Raw genomic sequence first — 15,893 nt, forward strand, 5'->3', positions numbered from 1 at the left:
AAATCCCGGCCAAATCCCATAAAAGTCTGGTTGTTCTCTCCATCAAATTCCTGTTTTACACTCTGTCCAAATGCTGGCCTGGAGGTTTCACTCGTGTGGGTCACAGCTGGGATTCAGGGACATGCCTCAAGAAGTAGGGACTGGAGGAATGGTCAGGCACAGGCAAGATGCAGTTTGAGAGATGCCTCTTGCTGGAAACACCAATATGTTGCTGAAATCTCTTTGGAAAAGAGACAGTTTGGTTCTACAGATTCTCCACAAATACTGGAGATTAAAACACATGCTACTTTAGGTTTGTTTGAAAGCACATCAGCGCATAAATATGTACACAGCAGAACGAAGCAGCATTTGTAACTTGGGGGGTACATATTCAGAATCAAAACTGCTGAGAAGCTCTGTTATCCTATTTTGCCCTACTTGAGAACACAAAAAATTAAAAAGTGTTTTTTCCTCCTGCCCAGATGCACAGAATACGTTCATAAAGCTGCAATAAGCCAGTATTAATCGTCCACCCACAGGCTAACATAAAGCATGTGTAAAGTTCCTGAATTTTTCAGACAATCTTCTTGGAGGCAACATCCTAAACATTCCCCTAAATCAAAGAAAACTGCTGATTCTACATATTAGCACACAGAGGAAGGGTCAAGACCAAGGCACCTCTTTGACTGAAAATCAGACATAAAAATTCAACTAAAGCAACTTTGCTTCTTGTCTGGCAAAACATTTGATGAGTTTCTATAGAATAAATATTGAATACTTGCTGTGTCATGTAAAGCAACAGACAAAGAAGCATAATGGAGATGCTATCCAACTCCAAACCTTGTAATAACAGTCAAGTTACAATTATAACTATTAAATTACAAGTCTAACTGTTTTCAGGCCTAAATATGCCCATTTAATCAAAATCTATTATGGTAGATTTTATTTCAGCTAAATTTTCTAGACACAAATAAAGTCAGAGAGGAAAAAACCAAAACCATAATTAGATTTGAGCTCAAGAAGTAAGGAGCATAATTAAGTGAGTTACTTTGGAACACTAGTTATTTATCAGCCAGTTGGCCTACTGTACTTTATTAAGCTACTTTCCAAATTCACAGTAAAATAGTTTCCCATTTTACAGACTTCAGAAAGAGTCTCCATGAAAAGTAGCCCTGTAAATGTAAGAAAGAAGTTATTTTTTCTTATATAAGCAGTCAAGGTTTTATCCTCACCAGATAACTACTTTATTATATTGCCTTTTAAGCCAATTGAGCACAAGAATGATAAATGAGAAAAAACCTGCCAGATGCATAATATTCATACTTGCACTTTCTCTTAATTTAAGAGAAGCACTCTGTCAACCTTGTGCCAGCTACTAGAAGTATTAATAACTATTAAGATATACATGTCACTATGAACATTGGAGTAATTAACACAATAGCATTTCACAAATAGCTTTAGAGGAATAAAACCATTCCATGTATTTAAATTATCTTTAAATACAATCTGCCTTTGTATTGCTCATTTCCTTACTCTAATGTTTATCCTAATAATAGCAAAAAGTTCAATGCTTGAAGAGTTCTGCCCCCACCACACCTAACAGCAGCTCCTGCTTGGAACCTGAAAACAAAAATACTTAATGTCTATTAATTCATCATAGTAAAAAATATTATAGAAAGATATAGAGAGATCCCTTTCTGATACTCATGATGGATGTCCTGAATTCACAGCATAAACCCAAAACTGGTATTAGCAGAGTGCCTCAAATATGCAAGACATTCCCAATGACCCACACAAGATAAATGTGACAGAAATGCTTGACATCAGAATATGAAGAGAAAAGGACATGACACAAAGATCGTGTTTACAAAGGGCTGACAGATTTTTAACTTGCTCTAGGGCTAAGTGCTAAACACAAGCAGAGCAAGCCCTTGGAGCATCCCCGCAAAACACAAATCCTCAGATGCCCAAATCACTTTGTGAGGATGGTACACACTGGGAGGCACTGACATTGCACACCATTCCCACAGCAAAAGCATTCAGTCTTCATCAAGCTGAAATACTTTGGGTCTATTGAGATGAAACCACAAGAGCCAGCCAGCAGAAGTCAAGCGTTCCCAAGCAGGCCAGGTGGCCAAGCCAGAGCTCAGCCCAACCTCTGCTGCATGCCACTGCAGCAAAGGCAGACCCAGCAGCAAGCATGCAGCCTGCCCTTCCTCATTCCTGTACCCTTGGGCCACCCTCTGGTAGAAAAGCCAGACATCTGCAGAAATGCAGAAGGAGCAGTGAACACAGAAACAGAAGGGGCAAAACCAAAGAAGGATGGGTATGAGTGGCCAGGATCATTCAACATGACCTGCAAGCTATGGAGCGCCAGAGTTTGTGGTGCTGAAACATAAATACCAGTTGCTTAATGTTAACATGCCATAAGCATGTGCTAAACAGCCAATTTCAACAGATTGTTCAACAGGAATTCAGGAGATCACATTTCCTTTTGATAATTCCAAATAAAAAAAATTGCAAGGGCAGATGTGAACACAGAGGCAAACAGAAATAAATCAAATATGTGGGCTATGCATGGGGAGGTGTTGAGCAATAACAAAACTTGAACAATTTTTATGAAGCCGAGTAATCTATGAAATAGTCTGCAAAGGAAAGTGTTCAAAGCTCCATCAGCTAAAGTACATAAAGTGAGGTTTACAAGAGTATAAGGACCAACCTATGCTGGCAAGAGAATGGGCAAGATCATCTCTGTCACCACCATCACAGAATAACAGGCAATAGAAAGTATACCTGGCAATACTGACACACAGAAAATGTACTGGGTAGAACAAAACTGAGACTGCGTGTTTCCTGAAATCTGCTGTTTAACACTTTGGCACATACAAATGCTCACATTTCCTGACATCCAAATTATATCCATTATGAGTGAGCAACTACCTGAGCTCTGGAGAGCTGTGCCATCAGGACAGTTTCCTCATCCCGAGGAGGAGCAGCCAAGAGTGAACTCAGCTTGGCAAAACTACTCTCCTGAAGGAAAAGGTCAGTGAAAATTGAGGCACAAAGCATCTCATTAGAAGGGCTCAACATCAAATAAAGCCCAAAGTAAAAGGGTAAATGAAAGCAGTCTATTACCTAGACAGCAACTGGGGGCAATCCCGTTACTTTACTATCCGGACCAGAAGAAGTTAAACAGATTTATGTAACATTACATGGTTATGGTCACAAAATATATTGTGTAATTACATGGGGACCACTAGCACAGAAACACCCTGAGCTGCAAAATCGGTTTATTTTTCATACAACTGGGAAACAAACAGAAATCCCCAAGTAACAACAAAACGGAAAAGGTGAAACCAAATGTTGCATCCTTCTCAGTGATCAGCCATCCTTCTCAGTCTTCTATTTGACTCGTCCTGAGCCTGGTTTCAAACTTTTCTCAGACACTGTTGCCCATCCAGAACAGTTCATTTAACACAGCATCCATTCCTAACAAAATAACTGTGTCTCTCAAATCATTAAAAAACACATCAAGATGTTCTGTAAGACTGCTCTAATTACATTGGGACCTATCTACTACTTGTCATTGTACTGCACAGCAATCACAGATACTTTTTCCTTATTTTTTTCTATTTTGCTAAAATCTGTTATGCCCTTTTTTTTCCTCCTCCTCCCAGTTTCTAATTACCGGCATTATAAGAGAGTATCAAAAACTGTGCAGATAATGATTTTTTAAAATTAAGTTAAAAGAATAATCATATTAATCTCAGCTCTGTATCTTGGACTAACTTTAAACGTGGGAAATCAGCCTACTGGAAGTGCTCTAACATTTGCTCCAAATAAAGCAACTGCTCTTTTCTGCTGGCAAACAGAGCTTCAAATGAGGACCTGAGGATGTTCTTCAACTTAAATGGACCATTAAGAGACTCAAAGATTATCTTCCATAGAAGATTTGTTTAACAGTGAGAGAACTGCTCCTCTTAACATATGTTTCAGAGCTGCCTGGAAATCTAGTAACACCGCCCCACCTTTTTCCCCGTGAGAGTGATTTATAAATGCTATTAGCAAGTTAGGTTGGAGATCCTAGCTGCATATCTGGATAGAGATCAAGCAAACAATACAGTAACTGTTGAACTCAAGGCAATAAACCTATTCTGTAATAGTATTGGAAAATTAAGAAAGCAAAACGACCTTGTTTCAACAGGCTACATAAGGTATATCCCCAGTAGGGATATCCACAGCGCACTGACAGGGAGGCACAAGCCGGCTATCTGAAATCCCTCATAGGACACTCTCCCAGTTGTTCCACAAACATTAATTTACGCAACAATCCCATGAACCTGATAACAATTAGCCTACTTCTGAGAGAAAGAGAAAAATTGTCACTGAATGTCACAATATTTAAAACCAGTGACAGAGTCGGGATCAGGGTTCACACTTCAGTCCTGTGAAGTCTGTGTTGGATCTGAAGAGTATTTCCACAAACCACTTCAGCATGCTGTCCCTGCAAGATTAAAAAGCACTCAATCCCTCACTGTGCTTGAAAATAAGAGGTTAAAAATGAAGAGATTAAGAGTGCCCCATTAAAAAGAGGTGATACAATAAATGCAGTGTATTTCCAATATATACACTATTTCATCCTCTTGCTGTATAAACTATTATAACACATTTTTATAACTACATTGTGCTGAACTATATTTTTTTCTTTTTCAACATAAGATGCAAAATGTATGTACATTTTGTACTCTGCACAGAAGCTTGCTACCTAGAACAAAACTCACTTGAGGCAATTGTTTAACCTTAATACGTTAGTGTCCAATAAACTGAGAAAAACAGAACTACATGGAAAAGGTATGATTTATACTACTATACCTCCCATATTACATCGTCATAGGGTGACTCAATAAAAAAGAAGCTATTATACAAACAAAAACCCAGGGTTTAAAGTTTACTGCATCATCAACTGGACAGTACGTACGACAAATAACAACATAAAATTCTTAAGTCTGTAAACCACATGACTTATAAAGAGACTCTATAGCCAGAACAGTAACCTGTGCTGATAATAGACTAGTCCTTGTTACTGCCTGCTGTACAAAACAGACTGAAGACATATCCTTTTACAAGGCTTCATAGACCTTTATTCACGGGCTTAGCTTTCCCCGTGTCAGTGCCCTCGCTCATCCACAGGAATTGTTTATAGCTCTGGAGCAACAAGTAGATAATTCTTCTCTTAATCTCCACCTGTAACTTCTGTGTTATGGACCGCTGAGTTTTATTTTGACGTTTGTTCTCAAGAACCAACAAGAAAACGCACTCTTTGGTGAACTACAAAACCACCAGTGTGTTACTTTGATTCCCTCCGGAAGGGAAGGGTCGCTCTGGCAGTGTGGGAATGTCTAGCTTTACATCTCTCTCGAAGGGCAGCGACAAACGAGGAGCTGGGCACTCCTGAAGCTCTCGGCCCTCCGGGAAAACCCGCTGACAGCTGAGGAGCTCCGTGAACCGCGGAAGATGCACCGCGGCCAGCGTCTCGGACTGGAGCGAGGAGGTGTCGAAATGTTTACACAGCCAGGCAATTTCATCCACGCGACCTTAATTATGAAACATGTTCTGCTAAGGGGGCTGCTACCTTTCAAACCCCCGTCCTCAACTGAAGAAGAGTTTCCTACTACCTCTGTCCCTCTGTCCTCGCTGATACCAAGCCCTGCCATGGCGTACATGACAGCGGCCGCGCACGGGCTGGCTGGCCCTGCCTGCCAGGTGCACCTGCCCGCCGTCCGCAGCCGGGGGCCGCCTTCGCCGCGGGTGGCGGCGGCCGCTCGGGCCGGGGCCGGGTGCGCTGCCGGCCGGCGGGGGCCGCTCCCCAGGCAGGCGCTCCCCAGCTTGGCGGCGGCCCGGACGGAGCGCGGGTTATCTCGAAGGGACGCGGCGCTGCTCCCCTGTCCTTCTCCCCGCCCGGGCGAACTAATTCACTCCTGCCGCAGCCGGTCCCCGCAAAGGCTCCGGGTCGAGCCCTCGCACGGGAGCCGTGGCGGGGGGAGGCGAGGCCGCACCGTTCTGCCGGCAGAGCCCCCTTGGCTCCTGCCCCGCGGCCGAAGAGGGCAGCTGCAAAAGGAGGACGCAGCAGCCCGAGCAGCCCGGCGCCTCGCCCGCGGCCCCTCACCTTTTCTTCTCCTTGTCAGCTGTCATCGCGGCGGCTGCTGCCGGCTCCTGCGCCGCCTCTCGGGCCGGGGCGCGCTCAGCACCTGCCCGCGGGACGCGGGGCTCCGCGGGCGGCGGAGGGCGGGGAGCGGGGTCGGGTTCGGCCGGGTCGCCCCCGAGGCGGGCGTACAGTCTCAGGACACTGCCGAGGATTGTACGGCCCGCTCGGGGGAGGTGGCGATGGTGGCGACAGCTGCTGCGGCGGGACAGGGGCCACGCGGCGACGGAGCTGTGTAGCTCGACGCCGCCCGCAGAAAGTTCTCACTTTAAACCTTGGGCCGCCGCCGGCCGCAGGGGTAGGGCCGGCCCCCTCCGCCCGGGACCCGGCCCGGCACGGCCCGGCCCCGCCGCCGCCGCCGCGCCCGCCAATGGGGGCCGGCGGGGCGCCCCGGGCTCCCCGCCCCCGGCACCGGCCCGGCCGCGGGTCAGCGGGGCCGCTCCGCCCCGCCGGCACCGCGCCGGCTGCGACGGGGCAGCGCACACGGGCACCGGCCACTCCGCCGCCACCGCTCTCTTATGTTTTAGTTATTTTTTTAGTTATTGAACTTTTTAGTAATTTTATTTTATTTTTTTTTTTCAGAAGCAGTATCTCCCCGCCGGTGCGGTCCGAGAGCCACCGCGGCACCTGCCCGGCGGCCGCGGAGCAGCTGCGGTGCTGCCCCGGCACCGGGCGCTGCTCCCGCAAGCGCGGAGCCGCCCCGCTCTCGTCCCCTGGAGCGCCCCCCGTTCAGCCCGAGGCAGGGGGTGTTGAAAAAATAAATTTAAAATTACGAAAATAAAAGCCGCCAGGACAGTGCGGGCTTGGGGCGAGGCCCCGAAGCCATCGCAGGCGTGCGGGACCGCTCTGCTTCGGCCCGGCTGAGCTCGGCCCGGGTCACGCACGGAGGAGAGGGAGTGTGGCTGCGGCTGGAGACAGAGGGATGTGCAAGGAGCAAGGGCTGCACTTTTGCCTCACTGATGGGACTTCCTTCCTATCCCTGTTTTTTCGATTTTATTTTCTGTGTCATAATGCATATTTCAATGCAAGGCACTTCTAAAACTCCTGGTTGATGACACACGGTGAAGCAAGTCTGTGGCAAGAAGCGCCAAAGCTCATCTCATGCTGGCACCTGCTATGGCTTGCTGCAGTTAAGATAAATGTAAATAGTAAAAGAACCCTCTCACTTTGATTTCTGTTTATTTTACACCAAAGCAACTAACCTTCCTAGACAATGGATTATGAGAATTTTCTGATATTGTCTTTCAGCATGGTAGAAACTTCAGCCTTATCTTTATGTTCTCTAAGTCTTACTTTACATTTTTACATCTTGAAACAAATGCACAGCTTTGCGTTAGGCTGCATCAGGTTTCCTTTACTTCTGGAAAATGGAAGTACTGTAGGTAACATGAGCCAAACAAGACTTATTTATTGGTAATTCAAATTTCAGCCATTTCCCTATGCCATTTCAGAGGCTGGTTGGTATACAATGGGTCAGAGGGTGTTTTCCTTTTCTTTTATACAGTAAGAAAGTTTGAAGAAATTCATTTGGGTTTGAATTTGCATATTCTGCTCTCAAGTCTGAAAAGAGCTACACATGCTTACACAGCAACAGCCTAATTACGTGGTAACAGTTGGGGTTTTTTTCTTGTTATACAAGAGAACCTAAACAAAAGAAACCCACAAATACTTAAAACCTAAGTAAACTTAGTCAAACAGAATTTGTGTATGCAGGACTAAATTTAACCTTCTGAGAATGTGAGAATGCAATAGGATGAAAGACCCAAGTCACTCATTTCCTAGATTAAATAGACTTCTTCGCCCTTCATTGATCTCTGCTCATGTCAATGCTCCTTGCTGTATCTTAAAGCACTTCACTTGGATAAACAACTTGCCTTCAAAAATCAGACAAGAAAAGCATTCAAACTGACTAAATCTAAACCACTCAGTAAATTTTAATTATTTCACATCTAGCTCATTGGCCAGACTCCTGTTGGCTCTGCCTACATGGATATGGTGTAGTTGATTAAAGTGTAAATCTCTCGCTCTCTTGGCCAGCAGGGCCTCAAGGTGCTTTGACAATTGGAGAATTCAGATCTGAGCACCGCTCAAGAACCAGCACCTGTCGTGTCTTCCTCTGCACAGACAGGTTGGTGGCCTTCAGCACAGGCCAGTGCCCAGAAAAACAGGAATCTTGCTGCTGCATCAGGAAGTTGAAGCCAGCAAGACTGAGTGATTCTTACAGCTCCCTCACAGCTTCCGTCCTTGAAGTTGTCTATACTATTAATTCTGGAAAATGAGCTCCCCATCTTGAAGATGAAGAAAAAAAAATGGCCTGTCCTCTAGAGGTTACTTTAGTATGAATGCACTCTTTCCCAGAACTGTTCAGGGAGGGAGAGATCAAAAGTACCTTTAATACCACTGTCATTTTACTAAATGCATTCTGTGGTGATAAGGGACCCCACAGCACCCACAGGGAGGTAGAAAGTAATTAATTTTTAAATGCATCTCATTACTACTTTAATTTCCTTTATGACGAGTCAGTATTTATTAACAGCAGTACCCACCCTAACATGGACTTTTTCTAACCTTATGCTACTCAGAAGCTTCGATAGGAGCTCCACCATTAATATGAGCACATTTACTCTACAAGTGTGCACTATTTAACCCACAGAAGATACAGCTGCCAGAAAAGCCAAACAAAGCCTTAAACTGATAGTAAGCACACTTGGTCCTCTTGATTACTATCACCGTTGTAAAGGCTCTTTCCATTTCATATTCCCATGTTACTCCTTCTATTTTACCTTGCATTTGCTACATTTTACGTTTTACGTTTACTTAGTAGATGTAACTCAGAGAAAACTCATGGAAGTGGAGAAGGTGTTCAGGAAACCTCATGAGCTGAACTTAGCAGGGGTTAACTCCCCTTTTTCCTCCCCCCACCAAAGATTTCAGCAGGATCAACATACCAGATGAGACTTCTTTACTCTTACTGATCAGAGAAAATACAAGATTCATTCTGTTCTGGAAAATATTGGGAAAGATGACCCACGTTGTTCCTATGTGAATTATTCTAGAGATGCTATAGGAACACGAAGTATTTAATTTCTAAAAGCAGCCTTCAGGTGATGTATTTGAAAATTCATGGACATCTGCCTTGGTATCAGATGGGTTCTTGAAGGGTCCTTCAAGTGTACAGGGGACCAGTTTATGTCAGCTGCCTCTGGACTAAACTCTGGGGAAAAGACAGACTTACAAAAAAACCCCGATGGTGTGAGAGCAACTTTCACAACCTACTCTGAAGTTTAAACTACACTGACAAACTAGGAAATCTGCAGAGTGGTGACAGGGCCCCTGGTGCTCGTGGGGAATACACCATCACCCAAACAAGATGCTGGCAAGCTCCTGATTACTGCCACTTATTCTGAGACACACCAGTGATTTAGGACCAGTTATGCTGCATTGTTTTTTTCCAAGGATATGCATATGTATGTAATCAACCATCCAAATCAGCACTTGCACCAGTTTGAATGTGCATAGCCATCATCAGCCAAGTGAAAGCACTTCTAGTACTCTGGTTTATGTATGCATGCTACCGGCACCTGTACTGACTGAAGAGTATTGGTAAAACATACAAGAGTTTGACAGTGCTCAGCGATTAATGCTCCAGAGCAGTCAGAAGAAAACATGGATACTCCATCTCTTGTAGGGGAGGCATTATTTTTAAAATTAGAAGCAGCTCTTAAAAACAGATTATTGAGAGGATAAAGTGTTTTAGCTTCATTAATAATCCCTGTCTGATTTCTTTCTTTTTCTGGCTCCTCAGTACTGCAAAAGCAAAGAGTTGATGCTTGTAATAATAAATAATGGCATGATGGGAAAGGGAAGGGGAGAAAAGAGAGCCCAGTTATTCAACACAGCTGATCCTTTGAAGGAAGGAGACAGGATTCTTCACTTACTCATATCAGAATAAGTTAAAGCCACAGAACATTTATTAAACACGATAGCTAATGAGACAGTAAAATGTCAAACTTCGGGTTAATTTGTTAGCAGGGGGAAAGGGATGCTTATAAGCATAGGTAGAACACAGAAGGTCCACGAGAGAAAGTAGGGATTGCTCAGGTGGAAATAAAAAAATAAAGGCCTGAACCGCAGGGAAAAAAATATTTATATTTTATATTTCTGTCAATTCTAATATTTTTATATATATATATATATCTATATATATCAGGACATATATTGCCCTTACACAAGAGCAGATGTTAAGAACACCCTACAGCAGCACTGTCTTCTACCCTAGGCAGAAAGCAATACACAGTCTATACAACATCCTGGACCAGCCAGGCTAAAATGTGGTTTTGAGGGAATAAGACCTTAAGATGTTTTTGAGAGCTTCCAAATGCTGAGTGCACACCTCTGAGCAAGGCTTACAGATAAGCCCCAGCGTTCTGAGGCATTGATTACTTACAGACACATTCCAGACTTTTCAGCCATCACACTCCCATGAAAAAAGAAGACACGATGGCCAAAATGTTGGGAATGTACCTGTAAATATTAAAAGGCTTAAAATTACTCAGCTTATCTCTTTGCCTTTTTCAAAATGACACACTGGGGATGTCTTAGGCCTATCCCAGGAAAAGGTGTTCAAACAAAGTCTAATTAACACAGCAGTTTGTTGCAATAGAATCAGATTAGAAAGAAAACCCATGATGATGTACACAGAAGTACTCCTGTCATGATATTGGAAAATATAATTTTGAAATTTTGAGAAAGTTCAGTGAAGAAACCAGGGAGAAAACAGATGCAATCCAGCTTGTTAAATTGAGAAGGCTTTTGTTGTGTGTTTTCCTCTTGACCTTCAATATCTTAGTATTTAGAAATACTATGGTTCCAAGGTTGCAGGTTTCTTTAATTGGTCCGTACACAGTAAAGGCTGAACACGCATGCTGAGCAGGACTCTGTTGCATCATGTAGAATGCAAACAAGATTCCAGCGTATTAAAAAAAATCCTGAAGAGGAGTGAGGTTAATTTAGGGATATAGTGTATTAATGGGTGCTTTTTGGTATAAAATTCAGTAAAAGCCCAATTTAATGACAATGAAGTATGAAGTGGGAAGGGTAAACATTCCTCTAGGTGGATTTTAAAAGTCAAATTTTGTAGCAATGTTTTTAGTACTCATTATCACCTATCCCCAAGAAAGTTATCACCACAGAGGACAAAGAGGAACAACATAAACAAGAGCAAAAGCACTGCGTGCTGGATGAATGTCCAGAGAAGGGAAGCTGTGACTGAAGATTTTTGCAATACTGAAGCCAATACCAATGCCTAGTAGTTAACATTCAGTCACTCATCAAATATTTATTTAGAGACAGTGTAACATGCCCATTGCAGAACTTTGAGTTTTAAAAAGAGCCATGAGATTGTGTTTTGGTTTTTTTAGTGGGTTTTTTTTTTTGGTTTTTGGTGTTTTTTTGGGTTTTTTTTTGGGGGGGGGGGTGTGGGGTTGGGTTTTTTTGTTGTTGTTGGTTTGTTGTTGTTTTTTGGTTTTTTTGTTTTTTTTAAAATTCTTATTTTATTTCACAAACCTTAATACTACAGCACAGCTGTTAAATCTTTTAATCTCTGGCCGTTACCTCTAGAGGGTTTGTATGGCACATGAGTGATGATCAAGCCTATGCTGGCATTCTGTAGAGCACTGAATTTCCCTCATAATCCCAATGAAAACTCAGTTTAGGGTGAAACTAAAGCAATGAGGTCTCCTCTTAATCCCTGCACTAAATTCTAATTTAACCCTAATTCAGGCAAATAGATTTCGGCTTTGTTTTCATTCTTACACAAAGACTAATTTACTTTAACAAAGGTCTTGAAAAGTGTTTGTTTTAAACAGTCCTTAAATTACCGATTTTCAACAAAGCCAGTGAACCCATTAACCCTGTGGACACTTGTTACCTAAAGAAGGTGACAAATTATTGTAAAAATGCAAAGCAATCCAAAATTCTTCAGGCATTGCAATATTAAATGCCAAATCCCTGCCAAGGATATGACCTTTTCTGGGAGCAGAAAACTGTCATAAAAAGATAACTTCCTTATCACTACATCCTTTGAAATAATCACACATTACTGCTGAAGCTCTCTGACTTCTAGGTGCTTAACTTTTTGTGCTAAAGGAAGGTTAGTTTTTTAATAGGTGAGGTTCTTGGTGATTGAAATCCCAGCCCAAAGGTACTGCTGTACCACCCCCAAATGTATCCTTGGTGCTCGGAAGCCTTAACTGACCCAAGGCAGTCACAGATACTCACAGTGGATAACTGTAACCACATCTTCCTTAGCTCCCTCCAAGTCAGTGATGAAAACAAAACTTCCCTGAGGGTGTGACCTGTAGCAAGAGTCTAACCCAGACCTTGGAGACATCTGGGACAGCCTCCACCCACCCAGCACACTCCTGCTGCTCACAAGGTGCCTCCTCGAAGGCCCAGAGGTTACAGAAACCTGACTACCTACAGTGCTAGTAAAGTTCATCTTTTTCCTCCTTTGCCCTGAAACTTGTTCTGCTTCAGAGAACCAGTCCAAAATTTGTTTGGCACAAGGTCTAACACTGGTTTCTCAGGTAGATGTGCTCCTGGAAGTATTTATAGGCTCTGAAGTAGAGAAAAGATGAAATATTGGTAACAGTACAAATGACTGACATACAGACAAGGAGTTGGATAGTTGACCCCCTTTTTCCCTCAAAGCCATTGCTGTGTTTTGTGTTTTACTTCTGTGTCTATGGGCTAGATGATTTGCATGAGGCACCTGTTATCCATAATGGCCCTGGCTCTGCATACTAAGGGATACCTCTTGTCATTATACTGTAATATACAATTTATGACATGTCCTTTCACCAAGGAAACTGCAACTATTATATCCCAAGTCATTTATTTATGTGGAGAAATAGATTTAATTTCATTGCTAGTTGCTTTGACAAGGGAATGCTTTAATATTCTCCAAACCCTTGCCCTTTGGGTTTCAGTAGTCATAAGAATGAAAACAAGAAGGACCATTACAGCTTACTCCAAATTAGCATTGATGATGAACCCAAGACAATTTAATCTAGTAGTGAGTTTGCTCACAACACATACATTCAAATAAGAGTGCATCATCCCACTTTTGCATATTCAAAACCAATATTAAGCAGCAGCACATGAACAAGGGTAGGTAAATTTTCACAAACTCAGAGCTGGGGACTACATAAATACCCTTGCACAGTCACTGATTCCAAATTACTCCTTACATTACTACAGACAGCTACAGTCAGATTACAAATATCTGAAAATCCCATTTAGCAGCATGAAATCTGAGACACTGTTATACACAGTTGGGGTTTTCTTCGTCTCTCATTACCAGTGAGAAAGGACCTGGTCCAATGTTTCACAGTGCCTTTCAAAAGTCTTTAAATTAATTTCAAAAAGTGCCAAAACATCTGAATCTCTATCTCTAGCAAGTTTATTAGAGCTCTGCATCTACTTCAGAACAGTTGTAAAATAGTGTTTGCTCAAGCTGTGTGAGTTGTTGACTTACTGATTTTATGTGATATGTCCTATGGACAAGGTAAGGGCAGCAGCCAGAGGAGAGAGCAATGTTTAGAACTCTTTCCCTCCTCAGACAGCAAGGCTTCGGGAACACAGCTAAAACCTCCAATTACATTTTTCAAATAGCGGAGCATGTTAGACCAGTAAGGCCCAAAATCTCTGCCAGCCTGACAGGCTCAGCAGGTTTTCATGCTGGACTGTGTCACCAACTCAGAGACAAGTACAGCAGAGTCCCAGACAAGCCTTGCATCAGAAGGGAATGACACGTGAACACCCCGTTCAAGTGTTCAGAGATGCAGGTGGAAGTTTTGCTGCAAGAGTAGTTCAGAACACCCATGCAAATGATGAAACTGAAAAGAGAACCTCCTTCCCCCCTTCCCCCCCCCACAATTAACACTAAAAGCATCTACAGCAGTCAATTTGAGGTATTTCTCACCATCAGCACAAGTTGTTTTCATTATGCTTAATGATTACTGGTGCGAATTTCCACCAGTGATTGTTGAGCATAATGTCCACACTGACACCAGTTTTCAATAAAATCATCATGGCACAAATTGCTGTTACCACAACAATTGAGCTCAAAACCATCTTGGATAGTAAAGTTTTAACGCATCTGATCCTCAGCAAAACATTGGAAAATCTGCACATATATCATGTTGTCAGAAAAATAAAAGGTCATCAATAACTTGTAGCAGTGTCCAAAGGCAAGGTAACAGCTCGGAATCAGTGTCCTGCTTAAATAAATCATGTTTTGTCCTGAACGCAGTAAAGAACTTAAGTTTCTAAGTCCTTCATTGACTGGATACTCATGATTTGGCTTAACACAGGATGCTGGCATATTTCCATAGTTACAGGCACACAAATGACTTCAGCAGAGTTCTCCAACAAGCTAAATTAACTCAGTGTCCACATTATTAATACCACATTTCCTTGTACATAAATACTTTTGTTTACATGTTTTATTTCCTTTTCATTTCTCTGTGTATGTTCTATAGTTTTATCTCCTAAAAATGTTCTGGAAGCAAAGATGCTCGTGAATGGATGCTTTTTGATGGAAATAGCAATTTTTGCAGTCACAATGTATGCAAATTCAACAGGAATTTATATTGAAATTAAAAGCTAGTTCACAATAAAAAATACTGAATACTTTTAGAAGTGATTCTTACAAGAAAATACCCAACATCCCTACCATGCAACTTAAATGAATGAAAACAAAGACAAGCCTGAACTATCAGTTCTGTAAGGCAGCTTTGAATTCCAGTAAAACCTGGCAAACAAAAGAGAGAATTAATCTCCCGAGAGATAAATAAGTAATTTATGTCAATACTCATACATTTCTTTAATAAATAACAGAGACAGATTATGAAGCACTGAAACAAAAGTGCTGAGGTTGGACGCTATGCTGCTCAGCTCCTGTCATGAAGCATGTAGTGTTACAAGAAAGTGTCAAAATCAAAGCAGGACTCGCAAATACTGAGCTCAAAGATTAGTCTGTGTTTTCCTCCTGTGCTTATTTAGAGTAACTTTCACTTTCTAGCTGAGATTTTTGGTCTGTGAACAACAACAGGAACAGTTAGTTCCTATTAGATTCAAAAAGAAAGTGAGCTGTGAAATACTCATTTTGTGATACGTAAAGTTCAGTCACAAAGAGGAAGAAGACAGGGCAAAAGAAAAGAGAAACACAAAGTACTGTTCAGGCTGACCAAAAGATTCCATGCCTTATAAATGGGTTTTGGATTATTTTTCTCTTGGATTTTCTCTTTTTTGCCCTGTGAAGTCTGAGTTAATTTTAATCTTCATGCTTTAGATGTCCATGAAAGAGATTCAGTCCTGTGTTCTAATTCAAAAGATTTAGTTCTGTGATTCTGGGAAGTATCTAACATGTCTCTTTTGGAGTAAGAGAGAAGCAAGTGGGATTTTCAGCAGTTTGAGGCTGTACCCAAGCTGGGAGGAAGCACAGTGCTCTTTAGGAATTGCCACAGCACTTCCCCCTTTCAGTGAAACTGAAAGGCTCCCATGTTTTTGTCTGCTATCTGACACTGTCAGCGTTGTTTCCTAACTACTTGTTGTTCTGCAGGAGTCTGCTGATGAAATTCCAGCTCCTTACTGACTTCAAATCCTCACTGTCTCTCCTCCCCCCCTCCATCTTCTCCCACAGATCCAT

The 15,893-nt window shown here is 42.4% G+C and overlaps 1 protein-coding gene across 1 annotated transcript in view; it reads right to left on the reverse strand.

Annotated features, from left to right (window-relative positions):
• The window catches only part of EPAS1 (endothelial PAS domain protein 1), a 78,547-nt gene extending 72,118 nt beyond the window's left edge, over positions 1-6,429 (reverse strand). The window contains exon 1 of the mRNA XM_032102807.1: positions 6,146-6,429. Coding sequence (XP_031958698.1) covers positions 6,146-6,171 — 26 coding nt within the window. The 5' untranslated portion in view covers positions 6,172-6,429. The remainder of the gene's footprint in view (positions 1-6,145) is intronic.
• Positions 6,430-15,893: the final 9,464 nt, after the last annotated feature.

Source organism: Corvus moneduloides, chromosome 3, assembly GCF_009650955.1.
Source record: "Corvus moneduloides isolate bCorMon1 chromosome 3, bCorMon1.pri, whole genome shotgun sequence".
Classification (NCBI taxonomy): domain Eukaryota; kingdom Metazoa; phylum Chordata; class Aves; order Passeriformes; family Corvidae; genus Corvus; species Corvus moneduloides.